The 22,989-nt window shown below is 35.2% G+C and overlaps 1 protein-coding gene across 4 annotated transcripts in view; it reads left to right on the top strand.

Annotated features, from left to right (window-relative positions):
• The window catches only part of MYO1B (myosin IB), a 137,143-nt gene that overhangs the window by 73,542 nt on the left and 40,612 nt on the right, over nt 1-22,989 (top strand). For all 4 annotated transcript variants that reach the window (XM_026696887.2, XM_087919784.1, XM_026696886.2 and 1 more), the window contains exons 4-9: nt 411-505; nt 4,456-4,560; nt 8,858-8,904; nt 10,565-10,628; nt 20,801-20,899; nt 21,099-21,202. In XM_026696887.2, coding sequence (XP_026552672.1) covers nt 411-505; nt 4,456-4,560; nt 8,858-8,904; nt 10,565-10,628; nt 20,801-20,899; nt 21,099-21,202 — 514 coding nt within the window. The remainder of the gene's footprint in view (nt 1-410; nt 506-4,455; nt 4,561-8,857; nt 8,905-10,564; nt 10,629-20,800; nt 20,900-21,098; nt 21,203-22,989) is intronic.

Below are 22,989 nucleotides of genomic sequence, written 5' to 3'. Positions count from 1 at the left end.
TCATCATAATTTTTCCTGTTGAATGAGAGACATGGATTTCAGGGAGAATAGATTGATAGCTATAATTTTCTGTAAAAAGGTAATGTATGTTTTGATTTTTTAGACCACTCCCATCATTTCTTAAAATCATTTTAATATGAGCCAATAGCCAACTTCTCCATTGCATGTATGAAGTAAATAAGTTACAGTTAGAGTACAGAAATTACAGTTTCATTTCCAGGTGTTTATGAGCAATCTGTAAGAAAAGAATACAGGCAGCTGGTAGCATTCCTTTGTAACAGCCAAAAGTTCCACTGTAATTTGTACAGGTTTATATTAACTTGTCATTGGAGTGTTTAAACATTTTGGTGCTTCTTGAGTAACACTGGATGTGACCTAGATATCTTAATATGTTGTACTTTATTCCATAGTTTTGCCCTGTCTGATGAAGCATATCGATCATTGAGAGACCAGGATAAGGACCAGTGTATACTTATAACTGGAGAGAGTGGAGCTGGAAAAACAGGTAATATATCTATTATTAGATCATTTACCATTGATAAAGATATTAACGTGCATCCTCTTTTTTCAATCCAATCTTGTAAATCTAAGACTTTGACTAGCCATAGGGTGACATCTTCCACTGTCCCAGATAGGAGAATTCATTATTACTCAGCTCACAGGTCTATTTCGCAAAAGATAGTGGAGCATTTTTTTTTCAGCATAGGTTGGAACTAGAAAGATGAAATATTGACAGTAATGTGAGACATCAAGGTTCATGGTTAAGGAAACATAAAAACGCTGGAACTGAAAAAGGTGTGAAAATATTTGATAGCATACGAAAAATAGACCAGGCAAAAGAAAGTCAGCACAAAAAAGGCTGTATGCTACAAGGATTCTAGAGAAAGAGACAGTGGAGTGAACCTTACATTCTTCTTGGAATTCTATGTCTCCAGTTTTACTAGTCCTAAGGTCAAAACGAGTACAAAAGGATAAACTGGGTACCTAAACTCTACGCAGATAGTCTTTGACTTACAACCACAATTGAGCCCAAAATTTCTGTTGCCAAGTGAGACAGTTGTTAAATGAGTTTTGCCCCATTTTATGACTTTTTGCCACAGTTGTTAAGTGAATCACTGCAATTAAGTTAGTAACATGGTGGTTAAGGGAATCTGGCTTTCCCTTTGACTTTGCTTGTCAGAAGGTCACAAAAGGTGATCATATGACATTGCAACCATCATAAATATGAGTCAGTTGCCAAAAGACTGAATTTTGATCCTGTGACCATGGGGGATACTGCATAAGTCATAAGTCAATAATAGTCATAAGTCACTTTTTTTTTCCAGTGCCATTGTAACTTCGAACGGTGACTAAACAAATGGTTGTAAGTCATAAGCTATAATTGTTGTAAGTCGAGGACTACCAGTTTTTGTGTGTGCTCACTGGACCTGTTTTGCTATAACACTGCCGGTTGTCTGGAGTGAATGTCCCAGGGGTATGGTGCTCCGTAAATGTATTTTGCCAAAAAAAATAAACCTGTCCACAACCCCAATTTCCAGGTGCAAACAGGTTTGTTCTTATTGGCAAAACTTTGCAACTTGAAAGTTTGTTAGTAGAATAATGTCTGTAATCCCTTCTCCAATCCAATTATCAGCAAAAGGTCCAATCAGAACTCTGAAATACTAATCTTAGTTAACCAAGTTAAACTCAACATTCCACATTTAATTCTTAGCTGTAAGCAAAACCACATTTAAAAGGCATGGTCTTAATATTGTAGGGTAAACAAAAAACAAAATATAACATAATAATATTTTCATTAAAAAAGACAAACTCCAATATACAACATTTTTCCATACCAAATACCAACAATTCCAAAGAAAATGGCCCCAAATAACATGTCCCATTCAAATAAACATTCCATATTGAAACTCTAAACAAATTCACATTTAGCAAATGTAAAATAATCTCAGTCTCCTAATATAAACAAAAGACTACAATGTAAGGAATAATTTCTCTTTTAAAGAAAACAAATTCTCAAAACTTTGTTACTATAAATATAACGACAGATACAGAGTCTATTTAAATGCTATCCAATTAGGATAAATAAAATAATTGTAAGGAGGATGTTTAAACTCCATATTAAATTGTAAGCAAATCCAATATGCTGCCTTTTCCCAGTTTGTATATTAGCACCCAAAAAGAATCACGCAAAATGACAACATGTCCCATTTTCACCCTGGACCTTGTATTCCTTTTTTCTTTTTCTTTTACAGAATATTTTTTCTCTAATTTGCTAACCCACTTAATAATTTCTTCCATACTTTAAACAGCCTCTTTTGTAGTTTTGTAAAACAAAAAGCAGTCATTCCAATTGTTCTCTGGCATCATCATTTCCTTTTTAATTGCTGAAGGTTCATCCATTTTTAAAAAATATCCTATGACAAATTCTTATTCAGAAAGTCTCATTCAGATTGTTCTTGGATGGATTTTGTTGCATATCTTTTTCTGTAATATCTTCTTCTGATAACAGACTGTTCCCAAGAACACACAACATACATAACAATTGGTTAAAAAAACCTAGTGCTGTTCTTGATGCAGTTCCTCAAAGATACCTTTGAATTCTGTTATAAGTTACTTGTCTTGTTATGTCTCCAATATCAAAAACAGTTTTTCCTCCCGACAAAAATGCATTTATTCTTTAAGATTAATTTCAAAGTTTTAATGCTCAAAATCTAATATTTCCCCTATTTATGAGCACTTAATCCATTTAAAACTTTCTATAGGCAAACCTTGCCTTGCTTTTTTGCTGTTTATTTTAAATTCTTAAAGATTATAAAGATAGATCTTCATTTTTTTATATTTAAAGATTGAAAACACTTATCCATTATAACACTCGTCACTTTGAAGTTGCCTGATTATTTTGAAGTAGTTTACTTTATAGGCACTTTCTACAGATGATTAGCAAGGAAGTACATGAGCTTAGTATCCTTTGAAAGGTTCTTTTTCTGTGGCTGGAACAATTATGGCAAATTTCTTCATCTCTCAATTCTGGCCCCCAATTTACAAATACAGGTGTCTTGCAGTCTCTTTGTAAGAAACAACCGTAAGAAGAACAGTATGGGTGACCTCACATCCTCTCTTTACCCAGAGGGAGTTAAAGGAGACATCTACTTGTGGGCTTCCAATGATGGTCACAATTGCAAGTATCAGCTCCTCTTTTCATGAAGCTGTCTTCAGTCCACCATTGTCCCCAGAAGTATATTTTTATTCAAATTCTGTCAGTCTATCATTTCAACTAGCAGGATTCATAAGGCAAATAAGCTTGAGGAGATATGGTACATATACAGTACATATACATATACATATACATACACACACACACACACATAACAATATAATTAAATAGCAATAAAACCTAGCAAACCAAATCTAAGGGAGCAATAAATCAGGAAAAAGAAGGGAGAAACAACAGGAGTTACCTCAGATGCCATCTAAATGACCTTCTCAGCTATAAGGACACAGTGAGCTCTTCCTGATAGGAGAGGAATGTGGCCTTAAGGAGGCTTTGCTTCTCCAAGCACATTCTTCAAATGGTTGAAGATTGCAGAACAGAAGGATTCCATTAGCCTCTCTTTGAAGGCTTTTCCCTGCCTGCCTTTGAGTCAGTTTTGATTCCTGGACTGTCTGGACTAGTCCATAAGAGTTTCTTGGCAAAGATAGTTGGAAATGGTTTGTGATTGCCACCTTCTTCCTAGGGCTGAGAGAGTGTCTGGCCCAACTGCACCCAGCTAACTTTGTCCCTAAGACAGAACTAGAACTCACAGTCTCCTGATTTCTATTCCAGTGCCTTAACCATTATGCCAGATTACTTCTTTAAAGATAGATAATTCCCAATATGGTCCAGCAGTCTAACTAAATTTTGATATGGGTTTAGTAACTCACTAAAAGACAGCAAAAGTGGATGCAGAATCAAAACTTAAAATTAATGATGTTCTTGAATGCTTCAGATTGCTGTTATATTACAACTGATTTCAAGGCTATAGTGTTCCATTAATGGAGTATTAAGGTAATCCTTACTAGATGGCATGAAGACATATTCCCTATTTTCTCTTTTATCAAATGCTTCCATTAGAATTCTGTTACGACCTTCAGCCATTGGGGGACTTTGGGCCAGTCATTCTCCGTTAGCCCAACCTAATGTCAGGAAAAATATATGCTATTTATGCAACCTTGAGTTCCTGACTGAAAAGTCAGGATGTAAATATATTAAACAAGATAAATAATTCATAGATGTCTTGCTTCATGGTGACTCTAATAAAGGTACAGAATATTACCAAAATAATAAATAAAAAAAGAAAACAAGGATGAATGTGAGAAGTACATTACTATATATCTAAGTAATTCATTCAGACGTTTATACTATAAATTATTTCATGTAGAATATAACTATTTTTCTCTCTCTTTTATAATTTACAGAAGCCAGCAAGCTTGTCATGTCTTATGTGGCAGCAGTTTGTGGCAAAGGAACAGAAGTTAATCAAGTAAAAGAACAACTTTTACAATCTAATCCAGTACTTGAAGGTAAGAGGCTAGTATCTAACACTGTTGGATATTTGGTGACGATTATTAATAATTCTTGAATATACAACAAAAATTTTAAGGTTCGATAAGCGTTCACAATAGGGACATATTTCCTTATAACTATTTTAAACTCCCACATTCTTGTTTGCATTCTATCCTTATCTGATTCATAGTTGGTCATATTTTGTCCTAGCCTGAATTTCTGCTGTGATTTTGCATTCTTCTTTTTAAACATGCCAAGCAGTATTCAAATAACATTCTTAAAGAATATTTTGCTACCCTTTTGGAAATATAATGCCATTAGAATATAATGCTGTTAGGAGTGGAAAAACATCTGCAAACAATAAATTGCAAAGTAATACATATGCCATGTTTGCACATTATATATCTTATTAAACTGCTACATTTGAACTTAAGTGAAGTCCGAACAGGCATGTTGCCATTTATGTATGTATGTTTATATGTATGTATGGAGGTATGTATGTCCTGTCTTTTGGGATAAGATTCATCCAAAATTGATTACAATAAATACAAACAATGGTACATAAAAATACCATAAATCAGCGGTCACCAGGGACTACCAAACACATAACTTTAAATCCCACAGACCACTAATATGAATTTTGACTGATGGTGGCTTGCTGATTGTGAGAAAGAGAGAGAGACGGAGGGAGAGAGAGAGAGAGATCTGACCTAACCTCGGAGGGCTGGTGGTGATGTTCTCCCCCCCCTCTCTCTCTCTCACACACACAGGTCCCTCACACACACAATACCCTCTAAGGAGAGAGCTCCGTTCTCAGAGGGAGGGGGAAAGAGAGGGGGGGTATTCTGCGATCAGTAGGAAAAAGGGGTGGTGGATTTTCCTGAAGATTTTTTTTGGGGGGGGATCCCTCCAAAAGTGTGCAGGAAAATTCCCCACCCCATTTTCTTACCGATCGATCATTCTTTATTTGGGATCTTTTGGCTTCATGCAAGGAAAGCAGCAGAAGCAGCAGAAGTCTTTCTTTCTCTTCCCCCAAACTCCGCCAGAAATGAGTCTTTGCCGGCTCAGCCTCTTGGAATAGGAGGCCTTGCAGGGTCCCAAAGACTCATTTCTGGCAGAGTTCGGGGGGAGAGAAAGAAAGACTTTTGCTGCTTTCCTTGCGTGTAGCCAAAAGCAGAAGAAAGAAGCGGAAAGAAGTGGCCAGGCAAGTCAATTGTTTGGTAGCTATAGAATACTGTTATCTGTAGTCTAGCTGTAGTTTAGATAATGTTAATTTTTAAATCAGAAAGGCACCAAGTTACACGTAGTAATAATTAATTATTAAATATATATGCTTCCTGACTTCCAAGTTAAAAATGTTTGAAAACAAAGGACAATGCAAGAACAGCACAAGACAAAAGAACAAAAATGAGGAAAAAAAATTCAAACCCAGATAGGAACATGAAAAAGAAAGAAAAGGGGCACCAGCCATCCTTGTCAGAGGCCTGGGCAAAGCACCACATCTTCGAACTCCTTTGAAATAACAGGCTTTTGGGGGGCGCATTTGTATCTCAAGAGGAAGCTCTTGAGGGTAGGAACACTTCCAGGGTTCCAGAGGGTAGGAACACTTCTAGGGTTTCAATAGATGCCATTGATTAATTGAAGGAACCCAGAACACACCAACCTTGGCCATTCAAACTAGCCTGGCAGATGCTATGTCAGTCCTTCAGTTATCCAAGCTATGATGACCCAGAGTGTAACACAAATGTAACAAAATCCAAAATGTAAATAAATGTCCTTTAATGCCTCCAACTTGGCCCCACTGTTCAATAATACTCAGTTGGAGATAAAACATACTCAAAAATAGTCTTCAAAAGAAAGCAATGCAATCCGAATTTAATGAGCAGATAATAATAAAAAATAAAAATGAATAAAATAAAAAACCAAACAAACTACAATGACAAAATTTCCACAACGGAACAGGAGAAGTATTTACCAAATTGAAGGAGATAACAAGGCCAGTCTGTTGGAAGGACGTCAACGAAGATAACTTCAGACCAAAATAAAACACACTTTGTTTCCAACATTTGCCAGTACGCAGGTCCAAACTCTTATGCACTTGTCATACCTGCAACCCATGAAGAGGATCAAGGCCCTCTCCTCCTGAGCAGACCATGTCTCTCCCTTATCCTCTCCTCCCTGCATGTCCTAGGATGGATAGGGGATGGGCCTGGGTCCTCCTCTGACTGCTCAACCAGCCTTTGTCCTTCCCCAGCCTCCTCCACAACCTCCAGAGCCACACTTCCACTCCCTGTTGGCTGTTCCTCCACTCCCTCAGAGTCAGTTTCCACCAGGGGCACGGCACAAGCCCTTTGGCATGTAGGGCTTTATAGGTGGCAGGCAACAACTTAAATTACACCCAGAAGCTGACTGGAAGCTAGGTCAGCTCACGAAGTAGAGGTATACGGGTATACCAAGGCATGTCCATCAATGCCACATCAAATTGTACAGGGATGAAATTAAAAGTGTATGCAGGAAACTGCTTCTGTGCTTGCTATTATTTCAAAGCAGAGACTGTAACATATTTGAAATATTCATGGTAAAAAACATATCAGTTGCATGAATTTTCATGTCTGACAAATAAATGGTGTCATAATATCTATTGTTCTTTATTTTGTGTGTGCGTGAACTATATCTGTGTGTGTATGTGTTCTTTCCAAATATTTGTCATGTGAAAGTTGACAAATATATCTTTTTAAAGAACAAGTTGGAGTAGTTTTTGCTTTAGTCATAACTTTATTTAGATGCCATTGTTCTTTTTTTTTGCCACTGCATGAAATTATTGTTCAAAAATGTCCAGTGTATTTGCTTGCCTAAGTTACCAGTGATTGAGTTTTGCATTCCAGCTACTGCAGAAGAACATAGGGAAACAATGAACTTATGGTAAAATAAAGAATTTGCCTCTAAACTCTTATAATAGACCATTTGTATTTGATTCTGCATGCATATATAAATGGTCCTAGTGTTTTAGCCTCATGCTTAATGATATGCAGCCTGCAGACTGGAAGATGATTTATTGCTTGTGAATTTCACTCTATTAAATTTTTAGAATGATTATTTCAGCATGCATTTTGCGTTCTGGCATCAGTGCTTTGATCCAGGGAAGTCTCAAAACCCCAAATTTAGTGAAGCAGAAATAACATTTCAAATATCCAGTTGATTTGAACGTTCACTTATGTACAGAAGCCAAAAAAAATCAGCATACCCTTTGTAATATAAGAATGTTTAATGTAATTAGTACAAAGTAACCTAACACATTAATTCCTTAGAATATGTTTGTAATATGATAATGCTAATTTGTTCACTTGGGGGCTTAGTTCTTTTGAAGGAAGATTAATATGACCATTTTTTAAAAACCCTGTGAACTATAATTATGTCAGGGTAATAGACAACAGTAGAGTTCAGACCTCACACCAAACTGTGCCTTAATGTTACATGAATAAACATGATCATATACTCTGTTCATGATTCCTCTCCTTATTTTATGGTTTGCAGGGAAACTATAGCCCATAATTCCATAATATGATGGTTTGGGTGTGGTAGCATAATTTGGGAGTTAACTGTTTGTTCATACAATGTTTATACATTGATCAACATGCCATTTGGAATTCATCCTTCATCTTTATCAAGAGTTATCCATGAAATTGTATATCTCAAAAACTCAATTCTACATGTAGAGCCATTTATGAAGCATGTAAAGGTACAGATGTTTTGCCCCTCTATTTCAGCATTGTTTTTGCATTGATCGATGGCTGCTTTCCAGATTTTCAAACAGGTTCCTTTTCCATTCCCACTTGGAATTATTGGACTTTGAACCTGAGCTATTTGTATGCAAAACCATTATGGCTGTGTGAACCTAGATAATGCACTACCAGTTAATGCTCTTTCTTCTACCTGAATGCCTTATTTCTCTTTGTATCTCTGCTTACATGTGCATTGCACACATATTTTCTTTGGTCCTTTAAGCTGAGCATTCAAAATCCAATTCTTTCTTAGGTAAAAACAGATACTAATGGAAAACTATTAACTATCGATATATTAATGAACTGGCCACCATATCTTAAATAGATTCTATTTCATTAAAATAAAATACTGTACATGGACTATTACACAAGCTGTAAAATTCCTACTTACTTTATTTCTACTTACATTAAACTTTTTTTTTAAATTGAATTATCCAACTTATCTGGTACAATCTTAACTGTATTTTTAATATTTGCCCCGCTTTACTGTTAAATTGTGCATATATTTAATTTTATTTTTTCTTCCTACCAGCCTTTGGAAATGCCAAAACTGTAAGAAATGATAACTCGTCTAGATTTGTAAGTATCAAAATAAAAACATGCAAGGGATTGGGCCAGAGGACTGATCACTACTAGTGAAATGTTAGAACTACAGTGCAGTGTAGAATTAATGTTCCATACTGATTAGCGTTTTATTTTTCTTTAGTCTTTCTGTTAAGAAAATTACATATGTCTAGTTCTTTCCTAGTAGATTCTTCTGGGGCTCCATCTACAAATGCCAGTTTCCTTCTGTTTATAAAATAATATTGGATCTAACCCAATACTGTGTCATAGCAAGCTTTGTTATACTGCGATGTAGGTGACTGTTTTCAAGACTCTTGCTATGGTATTCCAGGGAATATCTTTGTACCCTAAATACTGAAAGTTAATATATGTGATGCACTAGTTTCAAATTTTATGTTATTTGTTAAAATCAGGTTAATATATTTGGTTAGACCCTAGATTGAGCACAATAACAGTTACATATAATAAGGGGAAATTCTCTGTTTTTTAAGCCCCATAACTAGTAGATTTGAAACAAAAGAGCTTTGTGAATGAAAAATGCATTATAGGAGACTTTTGTACTTGAAGTGGACATTCTTTTGGAGAAATATACCAGCACAGACACCAGAGAGCTACCTCACATCTTAGCCAATAGCAGGATAAATTTAGGACGGTATGACTGCATAATTATAATTTAGATTTAGATTTATATTATTGTTGGCTTAGTTGGTCTTCTAAAAGCCATGTGACAGAAATAGTTTGGGGGGCGGGGAGGGGAGAATAGGGCAAAAATGTGCACTTTTACAAAGCCAGGTATGGACATGCTACTTCATTATGTTGCTATTAATACATATAGTCCTCCTTAACAACTGCTTGTTTACCAACTGTTCGAAGTTACAGCAGTGCAACCAATGGTCACAGCATTCCACAGTTATGTTATCGTTATGCCCGTGCTTCACAACCAGCTTCTGAAAAGCAGAATTAATGGAAAAACCAGTGGTGAACAAGTCTATAAAATCAATGAAATTTTTTTAAAAAACCAAATAGGGTGAACTTGTTGACTGTCACTTCTCTGTATGCTTATACTCTATTCACACCCTTTAGAACAGCCTTTCAAATGCATCTAAAACATTCTGTTCCCACTCCTCATGTTTGCAGAGTGTCTACTTGCTGTTTTATGCAGGGCTTTCTTTTCAGGGCTGATGCCAGAAATCAAACAGAAAAGCACACCAGGATCATCAGATATTTCTTAACCTTGTATATCTCTATTATTATGACTGTGCCATATGCCATATTTCAGTCCCATAAAATAAGGAGCATTTTGAAAGGACAACCTTTACAATCTGATGGTTAAGAAAAGAAAATCCACGCACAGTTTAATTATCCCATATTGGATAATAGGTCTGCGTGTGTGTTTGGGTAACTGTTTATATGAAACCTGCACCACAGAATTGTTCTTGGAAAGCCCCTAGAATTTTCCAAGGAATATGTGGAATTTTAGAAGTTACCTAACAAAAAAAACGAATTTGGTGACATCGTATGCCGTAAGATAAATAAGTGTATTTTATACAATATGATTTATTTAAAGTCAAACAATGTAGAATGGTTAAAAATTCTTTACATTTAAATGTAAAATGCTGGCATGTAAATCAAAGAAACCATTTCAATCTGGTTTTTTTTTGTATTCTCTTTCCAGGGAAAATATATGGACATTGAATTTGATTTTAAAGGTGATCCACTTGGAGGAGTCATTAGCAACTGTAAGTTGTATTTTATTTATAGAGCACATTTTGTTTGTTTGTTCTATGAGCTATTCATGACATTCTCAGAAATCTTAAAGGTATAGGCATCTGAATACTTTTCTAGGACCTTAATTGCTACTTTACCAATGAGGACCCAGAATGTTGGGGGCAATATGGTGATTCTGTAAACCGCTTAGAGAGGGCTGTAAAGCACTATAAAGCGGTGTTTAAGTCTAAGTGCTATTGCTATCAAGTGCTAGTTGGGGATATATCTTGAATGCTGACTCCTTTCTTACTGATAGTTGATCCTTAAAGGAAGAAGCTACCACCACTGCTGAATCTCCATTGTCAATTCTAGCTTGTTTAAAATAGCATTGAAAAATATGGAATATTGAAGAAATTTTTTTTGATATATTTTAAAAATATGTAAACAAACACAAGAAAAATATAGAGATAGGAATACTTGAGAGTAATCACAGGAGAAATTGGCTAGAGACAGAGAAGATGAAGAGAATATTGGAAACTGTACTGAATCAAAAGGTTATAAAATGAAGAGGAATATTTGTAAAGAGAGAATGTATTTGATAACTGAATCCATTAGAAAGAGAATTATGACATGCAAGAGACCATCTGTAAGATTAACAAGTACCACATGCAGATGAAACACTGTACCGTACTGAACTGTTTAAAAAGTTGCAGAAGAGCCAGCTCAAGTGCTAACAACTCTATGTCAATACTACGGAACAACAGGATGGGACAGAGGTTAGAAAAGATTAGTATGTACTGAAAGAATAGCAATGTTGCGTTAATTTTGCACGCTAAGAGTTTGCTTAATTGCTTAGAAAGAATAGAACCATACATGGAGAGAAACATACTAAATAGACAAAAAAACCCAAGGGATCAGAAAACATTAATTAGATCTTTCCTTCATGACAATAAGGCCTGTGAAAGTAAATTTAGAAAGTGAAATATGTACACTGGATGGCAAAGACCCGAAGTAAGTAAATAGATATGAGTAAATAGAAATGAGAGCAGTGGGGCCTCCACAAAGAAGTACCAGAAGGCAGGACAAGAAACAATGGATGGAAATTAATCAAGGAGAGAAGTTGTAAGTGCTTCATCACTGGAGGTTTTTAAGAAAAGACTGGACTGCCACCTGTCTGAAATAGTATAAGGTCTCCTGCTTCAGTAGGGGTTTGTATATTAGAAGACTTCCAAGGTCCCTTCTAGCTTTATTTGGATTCAGATGAGTTTGGTGGCTTAGATCAATACATATGGACAGAGTGCTGGAGAAGTAAAGAGGAGAAGGCAATGACAAGCAAGATTATAGAGGGTAAGGACATTTAATGCCAATAGTTAAAGAAATGACCTTCTAGTGGTAATACACAACTGTGAAAGATGAGCATTGAGAAGGAGTAAAAGAAAAAAATATAGATGTCTTTGGAACATAGATTTGGAGATGGTCTGAAAAGGTATCAAGGACTGCAAGAAGAAGTAAACCAAGACCAGGTAAAGACAGACTGTTCCTTAGAGGCAGGCAATCACCAGCAAGCACACATTTTGGACATGTGGATGAATAATGGAAATTTAAAAATAATTATATTTGATGATATTAAGGGATAATGGAGAGGAGGGAAACAGAAAAGGAAGCCAACAGATAAGATAGATGGGGTCAAAAAGATTACTGACTTGTCCTCAAAGCTCTGTGATTATTACTAAAGAGAAATGAATATGATAAACATTTGTCCACATGCTACCTGGAATTGAACTTAGTTTGCTGACAATAAATTAACCATCTAAACAGGAGATTAGGCTTGACAGTTTAAATAGCCTCTGTCAACTCACCAAGCAGATCTGGGATCTAATCATTGCTTAAATGGAAATTCGTTGGGAAAGCCACAGAAAATTCATCTTAATTTTGTGGTTGAGGAAACATGGAATATAAATAGATGTAAATGTAATAAAAATAAACGATCCAAAGCTTGCTCTGTTTATTTCCTGAGATGAAAAACTTTGTGGCAGCCTATATTAACTCTCCAGTGCTTCCATCCAGCCCTTCATTTGAGCCATATGACGAAGGTTTGCACTGACCTCTCTAGGTTATCAACATAGAGAAGAAGTTATGAAAGTTCAAAATTCTGTCTGAGCAGAATTGCTGAATTTGTTCCATAATGATAGGCTAGAAAATAACTATGGAATGATGTACGTAATAGTTATTTAGAAACCTTTTCACCAATATGGGTATATTTACAATCCAAAAGGCAATTTAAGTCTGTAATTAAGTACATCTGTATCTCTTTTAGAAACAGTAACACATAAGCAAACATTGCTCATTGGTATGGTATTTATTTGACCACTAAAGTAACTTGACTTTTTTTCAGCTTCTGTAACAGAATAAGAGTGTCAAGTATCTATTGTCTCCTGCCACCGTCATGGCCTTTCTTTAATTCTGATCTTTATTATTGAGGAAACAAATTATTTATTACACAGTTCTAAGAATTATTCTATGTTGATTCTCATTGCTGACCATCTCCATCATTTTCTGTTTTATAATCCTTAGAGATACTTTGTTGGACTGATATTTTTTTTATAAAAGAATTTTTATTTTTAAAAACAAACATACGTACAAAACATAAAAACATATATAAAATGGAAGGTGGTGTTGGACTGATATTTTGCGGTCCTTATATAATGTAATTATATTGTTTTTTAATGAGTCATTTTGGAAATCCTGAAATAATTCATTAGTACATTTATAGCTGTATCATATCAAGAATAAAGATGCTCTGTGGGATTTTTTGGTATTGTACTTTGAGCTTATAAAATATATCTTGCTGTCTGTACTTCTTTCCTGGAAATCAAAACTCATGGCCAAGTAAAACTGCCAACATCTGTCACATTTATGATAGTGAAGATCTCCAAATTTAAATTCCAGTTTTAAAAGAAACAAGTTATAATTCCATTGTTCCTGTGTGCTGCAGGGTTTTTACTAGTTCATGTCTCTTAATCCTCCTCTCTGTACAGCATCTGTGTCACAAAGGTTCATGCTATTCAAAACATTGTAAAATATATGAGAATTAGTGATATGTTGGACCAGATGCCTCACAGATGTTTTTCTTTTGCTTTGCCATTATCCCCTTTCTGCATGGTTAAAAAATCAAGAAAAATATTGTTCTTCTTTACATCTAATAGCATAGCAAAAAACGTCCAGGTGTTTTAATAGTAAAATAAATAATTTTTTCAGCCTTTTTCCTTTTAGTGCTTTATCTTGGGTTAATGGGAAGATGCTCTGATGCACACATTAAAAGTTATCTTTAATTGGTGTTTTGATAGTTTGTATCATTCACGGAGATTTTTTTTTTAGCACAGTTCTTTCCCAGCTTCATCAGGTCTTGAAAATACACCATTCAATAACAGTATTATAAAAAAAAATATATATTTTTGTAATTATTGCAGTTTGGATTTAAAAGCTTTAAATAGATCAGACTTGTCAATTAACTATTTAGAAGGGTTAATTAAGTCTCTTCCTTGTAATTCTGAATTTTTCAAATTTTCTGCAGAAAAGGTAGAATTTTTTAAATGTTTTATTTTTTTTATTAGTATAATATATAAAAATTCCATTTCAATCGAACAGTGTGTTGTCTGGGTACAATTATCTTTAGGCAATCATAATAAAAGTGTTTACAATAACATATCACAGTAACATTAATACTGTAATAACAATAATATTTTGTTTGTCCATTTTAACAAATATCCATTTTAACATTTATTCTTTTTATGTCCCTTTCTTTCTAACTTCTGTTTTTATTATCTAGCCATCGATAAAAGAAGTCCCATGTCAAAAAGTATTTAGTTTCTTCTTTGATGGACAGAATTCATTTATTCAAAGTTCTCCCCCTCCCCCCCCCCCCCAGCCCCTTGGGATGACAGTCATGCCATGAAAATAAGTCTGTGGTTTGACAGGCTGCACATTTGTATTTAACTTTCAACTCAATTGCTTGCTCACATAAAAAAGATAGTTAGTTGGATCATCTGTCCTGTAGAATAGAAGAAAAGGAAGTAGTTAAAATAGCTCTTCCTGGTTTGTTAGAATATAGCATGCAATTGGTGTTTATTTTTTGCTTGTGATGTAATGTCATTCTTTATTTTTTCCAAATGTTAATTTAATTGGTATTGCTTTTGAAAATAAAGATAGTTGAACTATCAAAACTAGGGTAGTGGACTTTAAAAAGTCTCAGGGCTCAGCTCATTTGCAAAATGGCTTGTGTGATGGCTCGTGTGATCTGCTATTGCTGAGGTGGGAGGTGGGGATAATTTTATTATATTATACTATATTAATTTATTTGATTCTTTTTATTAGTTTTATTGTTTTAAATGTGGTTTTGTATTCTGTAAGCTGCCTTGAGTCACCCTGGGCGAATAGGTGGTAATATAGATTCAATTAATTAATTAATTAAAAATGTTTGTAGATGTAGATTTAGGAATGGCCAACCCACAGGCCAACCCACAGGCCACAGGCAGCCATGGACAGCTAGTAATGTGCCCTACAAGATTATAAACTTTTAATGTGATTTATATATATTAACTATATTATATATTTTATATGTGGCCCAAGACAATTCCTCTTCACTCTGTATAGCCCAGGCAAACCAAAAGGTTAGATATCCATGATGTAGATCAGCTGTCCCCAACCTTTCCAAATCAATGGACCAACAGGGGAGCGTGGTGGGGAGAGGGGATGGCTTCACACACGTATGTGTGCTGCTTTCATAAATGCAACTTGCATGTATGCACATGCATCCACAAACTCACCCACCAATGGCCCAGTTGCAAACAGATGCAGCCCAGCATCGGGCCACGGACCAGGGGTTGGGAGCCCCTGATGTAGATAGTATGGGGTAGCAAATAAAGTACAGTTTTAGGTAATATTCAACATTTTTGTGTGACAAAATAGATACGTAACTATATAAATGCCCCAGATTTTTTAAAAATTAAACTACTTGTAATTAAGGACACATCAAAGCCAATCAAAAATCCTAATTCTGTGCCTTATTTTGCTTGTAGATTAATATCAGATCAAATTAATACTAGTATTTTCCATCAGGTAACCATGGAATTAAAGCAGCATAGTGACGGTGTCGTAAATGACTGTTGATGACTGAAAAAATGGTGTATATTAGCTAGATAGTATTTGAACATATTTAGTTTCTTTACTGCTGCTACAAATTGAGTAAAAATTTTGGGTTGTTTGTTTCTTTTTTTATCAGGGTGACATATTTAAGTGTTTACAGATAGGCCTAATCTAACCTTTGATCAAATAAGCAAGGGCATTGCAGTCACATGAACTAGTGGTTGTCTAGTTTTCTACTTCTACTTTATACCCTCTCAAAAAATTTCTCTGAAAGCAGTGCTGGGAATGTTCACTTTTATGTATATGAGATACATGACAACAGAACTATGTCTGTTGCTAAAAGTGGTTTAGTTCTGCAGCTTCTGTTTAATATTTTGAGAGTGGACATTTCCTTTTCAGTTCTTATCACTGAGCTAGGGACAGCTTTAAATTGATCCTTCTGGTATTCTTATGTGCAAATTCTTTGTGCACATAAATACTTTTAACATTCTCTCCTATGATGGTAAGTAGACTGCTGTATTTAGCAGTGTTAATGTGTACCTGTGACGGGCAGGGAGAGTTTGTTAACAAAGAAAAGGAGAATTCTTCCATCCCTAACATTGAGTCTACAATGTTACATTAACAGAGTGATGCTTTTTGCCCATAATTCATTGTTAAATTTCCCAAAGTCACAAATAGCATTTTGCTAGTTTGTTACACGTTTTCCCCAACTTACAACCTTTGTTTAGTGACTGAAGATAAAAGGGAGCTGAAAAAAACCCTCTCCTTGCACTTAAAACCATCACTACATCTTCATGGTCATGTGGTCAAAATTTTGGTCCTTGGCAACTGGCATTTGTTTATCATGGCTGTAGTGTTCTGGAGTCATGTGATCACCATTTATGACCTTGCCAGCTGGCTTCTGACAAGTAAAGTCAATGGGAAAAGCTGAATTTGCTTAGCAAACACAAGGTTCAATCAATAACTGCAATCATGTGCTTAACACCTGAGGCACAAAAAGTTGTAAAATTAGATATGACTCACTTAACAACTACCTTGCATAACAACAGAAATTCTAGTCCCTATTGGGGTTATAAGTCGAGGACTACCTGTATATTTATAGCTTGGGAATTTTCAGATATGTGGACTTCAACTCCCAGCATCCCCCAAAATAGCTTTCTGGCTGGGGAATTCTGGAAGTTGAAGTCTAGACATCTGAAAATAACTAAGATTGAGAAACACTGGATTTGCAAAGCAAATGTTGCCTCTGTCTTTAAAAAGAGAGCAAAGGGGAATTCAAAGAATTGCAGACCAGTCTGCCAGACACCTATGGAGAGTGCAGATCTTAAAGTAATTTAACCATAAGAATCTTGAAAACGATGTTCAGCAGGGGATTGTCAATCTATTATTATTTTAATGGGACAACTTGGAAAAATGTTGAGGGCAGGATATATGTTGATTTTAACAAAGTTTTTTGATAGACTGGCATTCCGAGTGGCAAGATGCTTATGCCACCAGACTTGAAACTCTAGACCTAGAAAATCTAGAACTACGCCATTGCATACATTGCAATGTCCTACCTGTAAATGAGTACTTCAGCTTCAATCATAACAATACAAGAGCACACAATAGATACAAACTCAAGGTTAACCGAACCAAACTTGACTGCAGAAAATTATGACTTCAGCAACAGAGTGGTCAATATTTGGAATTCTCTACCTGACTCTGGTTTCTTCCCCAAACCCCCAAAACTTTAACCTTAGACTGTCTACGGTTGACCTCATCTCCTTCCTAAGAGGCCCGCCGGGGTCGTGCATAAGCACACAAATCGTGCCTACTGTCCCTGTCCTATTGTTTCTTTTTATTTTTCTTATAAGTATCTATCTCATATATTTAAAACTATGTTTATTCTTATACCTGTATCTTGTAAGCGATTGACAAATCAAATAAATACTAAATACTAAAAGATATTTAAGAATAGGCTGGATGGCATGAGAAGAGTAGATATATAACTGCCTCAAAATATGTAGAACACTCATTAATAGTGCCTCAATAGATTGGAGGGGGATATCAAGTATGCTGTTGCAAGTTAAGTCCTGTTCTTTGTATTTCTGAGCAGTCCCACAAGATTTGCAGATGATGTAATTAGGTGAGATAGTTTTCTAGAAGATGCGACCAGTGTTGCCACAAACAAGAGGGGGGTCAGCCTGATCTCCAAAGCACCTGAAGCCAGGAAAAGAAGCAATAGATGGGAACTAATCAGGGAGAGAAGCAACGTAGAACTAAGGAGAAATTTCCCGACAGTGAGAACAATGAATCAGTGGAATGACTTGCCACCAGCAATTGTAAATGCTTCAACACTGGACGTTTTTATGAAAAGATTGGACAAACATTTATCTGAAATGGTCTTGCCAGAGCAGGGGGGTCGGCCTAGAAAACTATTCAAAATGATCTTGATGTAACAGAGAAATGAGCTGAGAGTAAGTTAAAGGTTAAGTGCAAAGTTATACATGTAATAAATATAGCTTAAAATTGCACAGGTACAGAGTGGGAAATAACCGTGTTCGGTAATAATTACTGTGAAAAAATAAGCCTTGCAGTAATAGTTGATTATCAACTGAATATTAGTCATTCGGGTGTTATGACTGCCAAAAAACTAACTGCACTTTGATCCCGGATTAACAAAAGCATTGTTTCTAAATCATAGCCCTCTAAGCCAAGATCATTTTAAATAAAATACTCAGGCAAACAAAGAAGAGACCCATAGCTCTTCTCCACCTTCTCTGTTATGGCTTACCTGTCTGTCAGGTGTTTTGGCATGCTTTAAGATATGTGGAAAACATTACTTGTTTTTTTGTAGGTGTGTAAGTCACAAAAATCTTCCTTAAATCATAGAAATAGGAACCGTTACTGATTATTTTCACTGCAACACTGGCTACTTTTTCGATTTCTGAGGATGTGGAATAGCTGAAACATAAGTGATACTGAATTCACATGTTCTACCTATATGAAACATTCTATGGAAGAGCAAGCTGCTAGTCACAATTATGAGAGGGCTATTACATTTATTGTGTATTTTCCAAGCTTTTTTATTATTTTCCTTCGAGTGTGTGTGTGTGTGTGTGTGAGAGAGAGAGAGAGAGAGAGAGAGAGAGGAAATGCAATATAAAAATACTATACTCTACACTATACTATACTGTTGCATGGTGGTTTGGCCAGTGAACCCTAAGATTGAAAATACCCTGAAAAATCCATACGATCTCTTAAGATTTGTCTTCACACACGAAGGCACATCTGAATGTGTCTTCATTTAATTTTAGGTTGCCAAATAGCATTTTTTCAATGACTTCCTTGTCTACGTAGAACAAGAGTTGCTTTCATTCCAAGTGTCCTTTGTAGAAAAGCTTGTGTATGCTTTGCTAATTGGAGCAGGTGACATGGAGACAAAATGCTGCTGGTAACTTACTGAAATATTAATATGGTTCTTTGTTCTTTTGTTTGTTCTGAATGTTAGAAAAACATAACACAAAGCACTAGCTTGATGGAGACACTCTCCTTTTGTGATATGTAAGTTGTGAGGGCAAACATAATAAATCAAAATTTAAAAGACACAAATGGTATACACAGTAGATTTGTATGACCCTAAGTTTATTTGGATAACATATTGCTGAAATCATTTTAATTAGTGCTGAACTTGAAGGCTTTCCCAAATAAAGTAATTCTTTAAATGCAGAATGAAAATGAACCATATTCTGGCAAATTCTGTTGTGAAATAGAGGAATGCCAGAGAATACTTGTAGCAAGCTTTGATATTTATTCACAGTGCTGGTATTGAGAGAGAATTTAGACATTACTAGATTAAATATCTCCTCTTATCAACAGAAAGTTGAAAGGATTTATAGAGGTATGCTTACTCAGTGTAGGATTCATGAGAGCATTTGGGACACATGAATTTCCAATTTCTGTTTGAAGACATTTAAGAGCAGAACTTGCTACATCATTTGGCAACCTGACAAAGTACGCAAGATTTTAACAATGGTCATAAGCAAGTTACCAATCAACCTTGATGCAAATCACATGATCCTTAAGGAACTCTATTCTTCCAAATGGACATTATTTGCTTGAAACTGGCAAAAAATATGAGAAACTGAGTGGGGAAAATTTCAGATAAGGTCACATGACTGTAGGACGCTGCAACTGGTTGTAAATGTGAGTCTGTTGCCAAGTCTGTAAAATGCAATCCCGTGACCACAAGACGGGGGTGGCAGTATAACTTTAAGAATAGGTCATTAATAACTTTTTTAAAGTGTTCAAAACTTCAGATGGTCATCAATCAATCAGTTATAAATTGAGGACTGCCTGTACTTTCTGAATTGGAGGCATTAATGGCAGTCCTTTGGCACAATAGTGTGATTCTATCTGTGATGTGATTCTGTAATTCTAATGTTTTTTTTGTCAATATGAATTTGAACTATCTCATACTGGAGTAGGATATGTAGAGATTCATTCTGATTTTAGACTTACTCCATAAACAAGTATGCATTATTTAACTGTGTATCCTGTTTAATTGAAGTTTTATTAAACAGGTAGATGAATGCATGTATAGAAAGGTGAAAGCGATATAATCGCTAAAATGGTCTTCGTATCTTGATACCTTCTAGATTTGACTAACCTCCACAATTGAGTGAGAAAGTCTGGTTTAGAATGCCATGTTAGATTAGTATGTAAATTAAATTTTCCTAAATTAAATTTCCCTGATGTGTCATGGAATTCTCTAGAGAAATTAAGAAATTAAGACACTATTAGCCTAATCAAGCTCAGAGGAATGATAGGAGTATGTAGCAGTGGAATGGGGAGCTTTTTAATATGTTATTTAGAAAAAGGCAGAACTTTTCATATATAATCAAAATATCCATTATCTTAATTAAATATTATAAGTTGGTGTGTGTCTGTTCAGTCTCTGCTCCAGATATTACCTGCCTTTCTGAATGTTCTATTAGAAGTGTAAGAGTGATTCTTTTTTAAAAAAAAAAAACAGAAACTATAGAAAGGATAAATAATTATTTAACTATAATTTTAGATCTCTTGGAAAAGTCCCGTGTTGTTAAACAGCCCAGAGGTGAAAGAAATTTCCATATTTTCTATCAAATTCTGTCTGGAGGATCAGAAGATTTGCTCAGTGAGTACAATTTTGGAGAATATTGAAATTATAACTGCATATGGAACTAGGTAATTTATTTCAAGCTGGCATAACTTATTTTGGTATTGTGTGCAATTTTTTATTTAAATCCAGACATAGAAAAACAACTGTTATTGCTGCTAAACAAGAGCAGTAATGTGGATTTGCTAGTAAAAAGATATATATTTTATTTTAACAGAAAAACTTAAGTTGGAGATGGACTTCAGTCGATATAATTACTTGGGTCTGGGCTCTGCAAAAGTAAATGGAGTAGATGATGCTTCAAACTTCAGAACAGTTAAGGTAAGAATTGATGCCCTTCTGCTATATTCAGTATTGGTTCAATCTCATTTTGAAATGTAAATTTATTTGTATACCGCTTTTATTGTTTTTACAAATATAGGTAGTCCTCGACTTATGGCCACAGTTGAGCCCACAATTTCTTTTGTTAAGTGAGATATTTGTTAGGTGTCTTTCCCGCCACAGTTGTTAAGTGAATCACTGCTGGTATTAAATTAGTAACATGATTGTAAAGTGAATCTGGCTTCCCCATTGTCTTTGCTTGTCAGAAGGTCACAAACAGCGATCACATGACTACAGCAGTGGTCATAAATGTGAGTCAGTTGCCAAGCATCTGAATTTTGATCATGTGACTATGGGGATGCTGCAACGGTTGTGTGAAAAACAGTCATAAATCATTTTTTTCAGTGCTGTTGTAATTTCGAACTGTTAATAAACTGTTGTAAGTCGAGGACTACCTGTAACTCAAGGTAGCAAAGATATCCAACATATTTTCTTCTATCCTATTCCCCACAACAATCCTGTGAGATGAGTTGGACTGAAAGACAGTGACTGGCCCAAGGTCACCCAGCTGGCTTTCATGCCTAAAGTGGGATTAGAATTCATGATCTCCCAGCTTCTAGCCTGGTGCTTTAACTACCAAACTAGTTTATTCTTGCAACTAATGATGAGATCTGTTTGACATTCATTCAAGCAGATGGAAGTATCACAGGCGGAATTGAGATGGCCTACTCTTTTGCATTGATCGGGGATTAATATACCTGACCTCAATGTTCTCTTCCACCTCTGATTTTAATCAACCTCCTTTATTTATTTTAAAAGCATTTCTTTTGATTTCTAGCCATTCAGAACAAATAATCTCTTCTTCCTAGCCTGATTGGGTTGAAATGCTATGGATCAGGAACATAAAACCATGAGAATGAAAATCAGTTGTGGATGCTGAATTTTTAAATCTCCCTGCTTTCATATATTTTATTCAGGTCCTAAATGAAAATTAATATTAGCTAGGAGTAGTTAGATTGTAATGAATGTACTCGTATTAAAAATGTTTGACTGTTCTTAATGATTTTTCTATTGAAAATGTGTTTCTCCATTGATTTAATGAATGTAGAAGGGTTCTACACTTATAAATATATTCACATTTTTTTAAAAAAGGAACCAAACAGTAATTAAAACATTTAACTGTGAATTTAAAATTATTTCTAGTAACCCTAAATAAAAATTCTAGTGTGACTATAATATGAGAGCCATTTGGGCCAGTTGAGAGATATAAATTTGAATCTTAGCTCTCTAAATAAAATCTTGTGTGAATTTTAAAAAATCATACACCTCCTTCTTTTTGTTCCTATTTATATTCTAACGCCTTGTTCCACTTGTCTTCTCACGCTGAAGCTGCCCCCTGGAAAGCAAGACTTTCCAGTATTAGCTCCCTTATTTTGGTACATTCTGCCATGTAAGGTGTACCAAGCAACATCCTTACTGTTTTTTTCCAGTGCTAACAAAGGTGTTTTTAATACTTTAAGATTTTTTCATAATGTGCTAATACTGCCGTGATTTTTAACTTACCATTGCTTTTACTTTCTCTTTCTGCTTTAATGTTTATCTTGTTGATTTTATTTTGTACTGTTCTTTTAAAATATTTCATTGTATGCTTTTGTGAGTGAAAGTGATATAGGAATGTGAATAGATACTACTTAGTTGGTTGTGAAAATACAATAAATTGGGTGCAGTGGGAAACAACTACCAGGAAGGAGGAAAAGGTGAAAATGTAATAAATAAAACACAATTTC

Source organism: Pseudonaja textilis, chromosome 1, assembly GCF_049901715.1.
Source record: "Pseudonaja textilis isolate UNSWEBS1 chromosome 1, rPseTex1.2, whole genome shotgun sequence".
NCBI classification, from domain to species: domain Eukaryota; kingdom Metazoa; phylum Chordata; class Lepidosauria; order Squamata; family Elapidae; genus Pseudonaja; species Pseudonaja textilis.
This window is presented reverse-complemented; position numbering and strand designations above follow the sequence as displayed.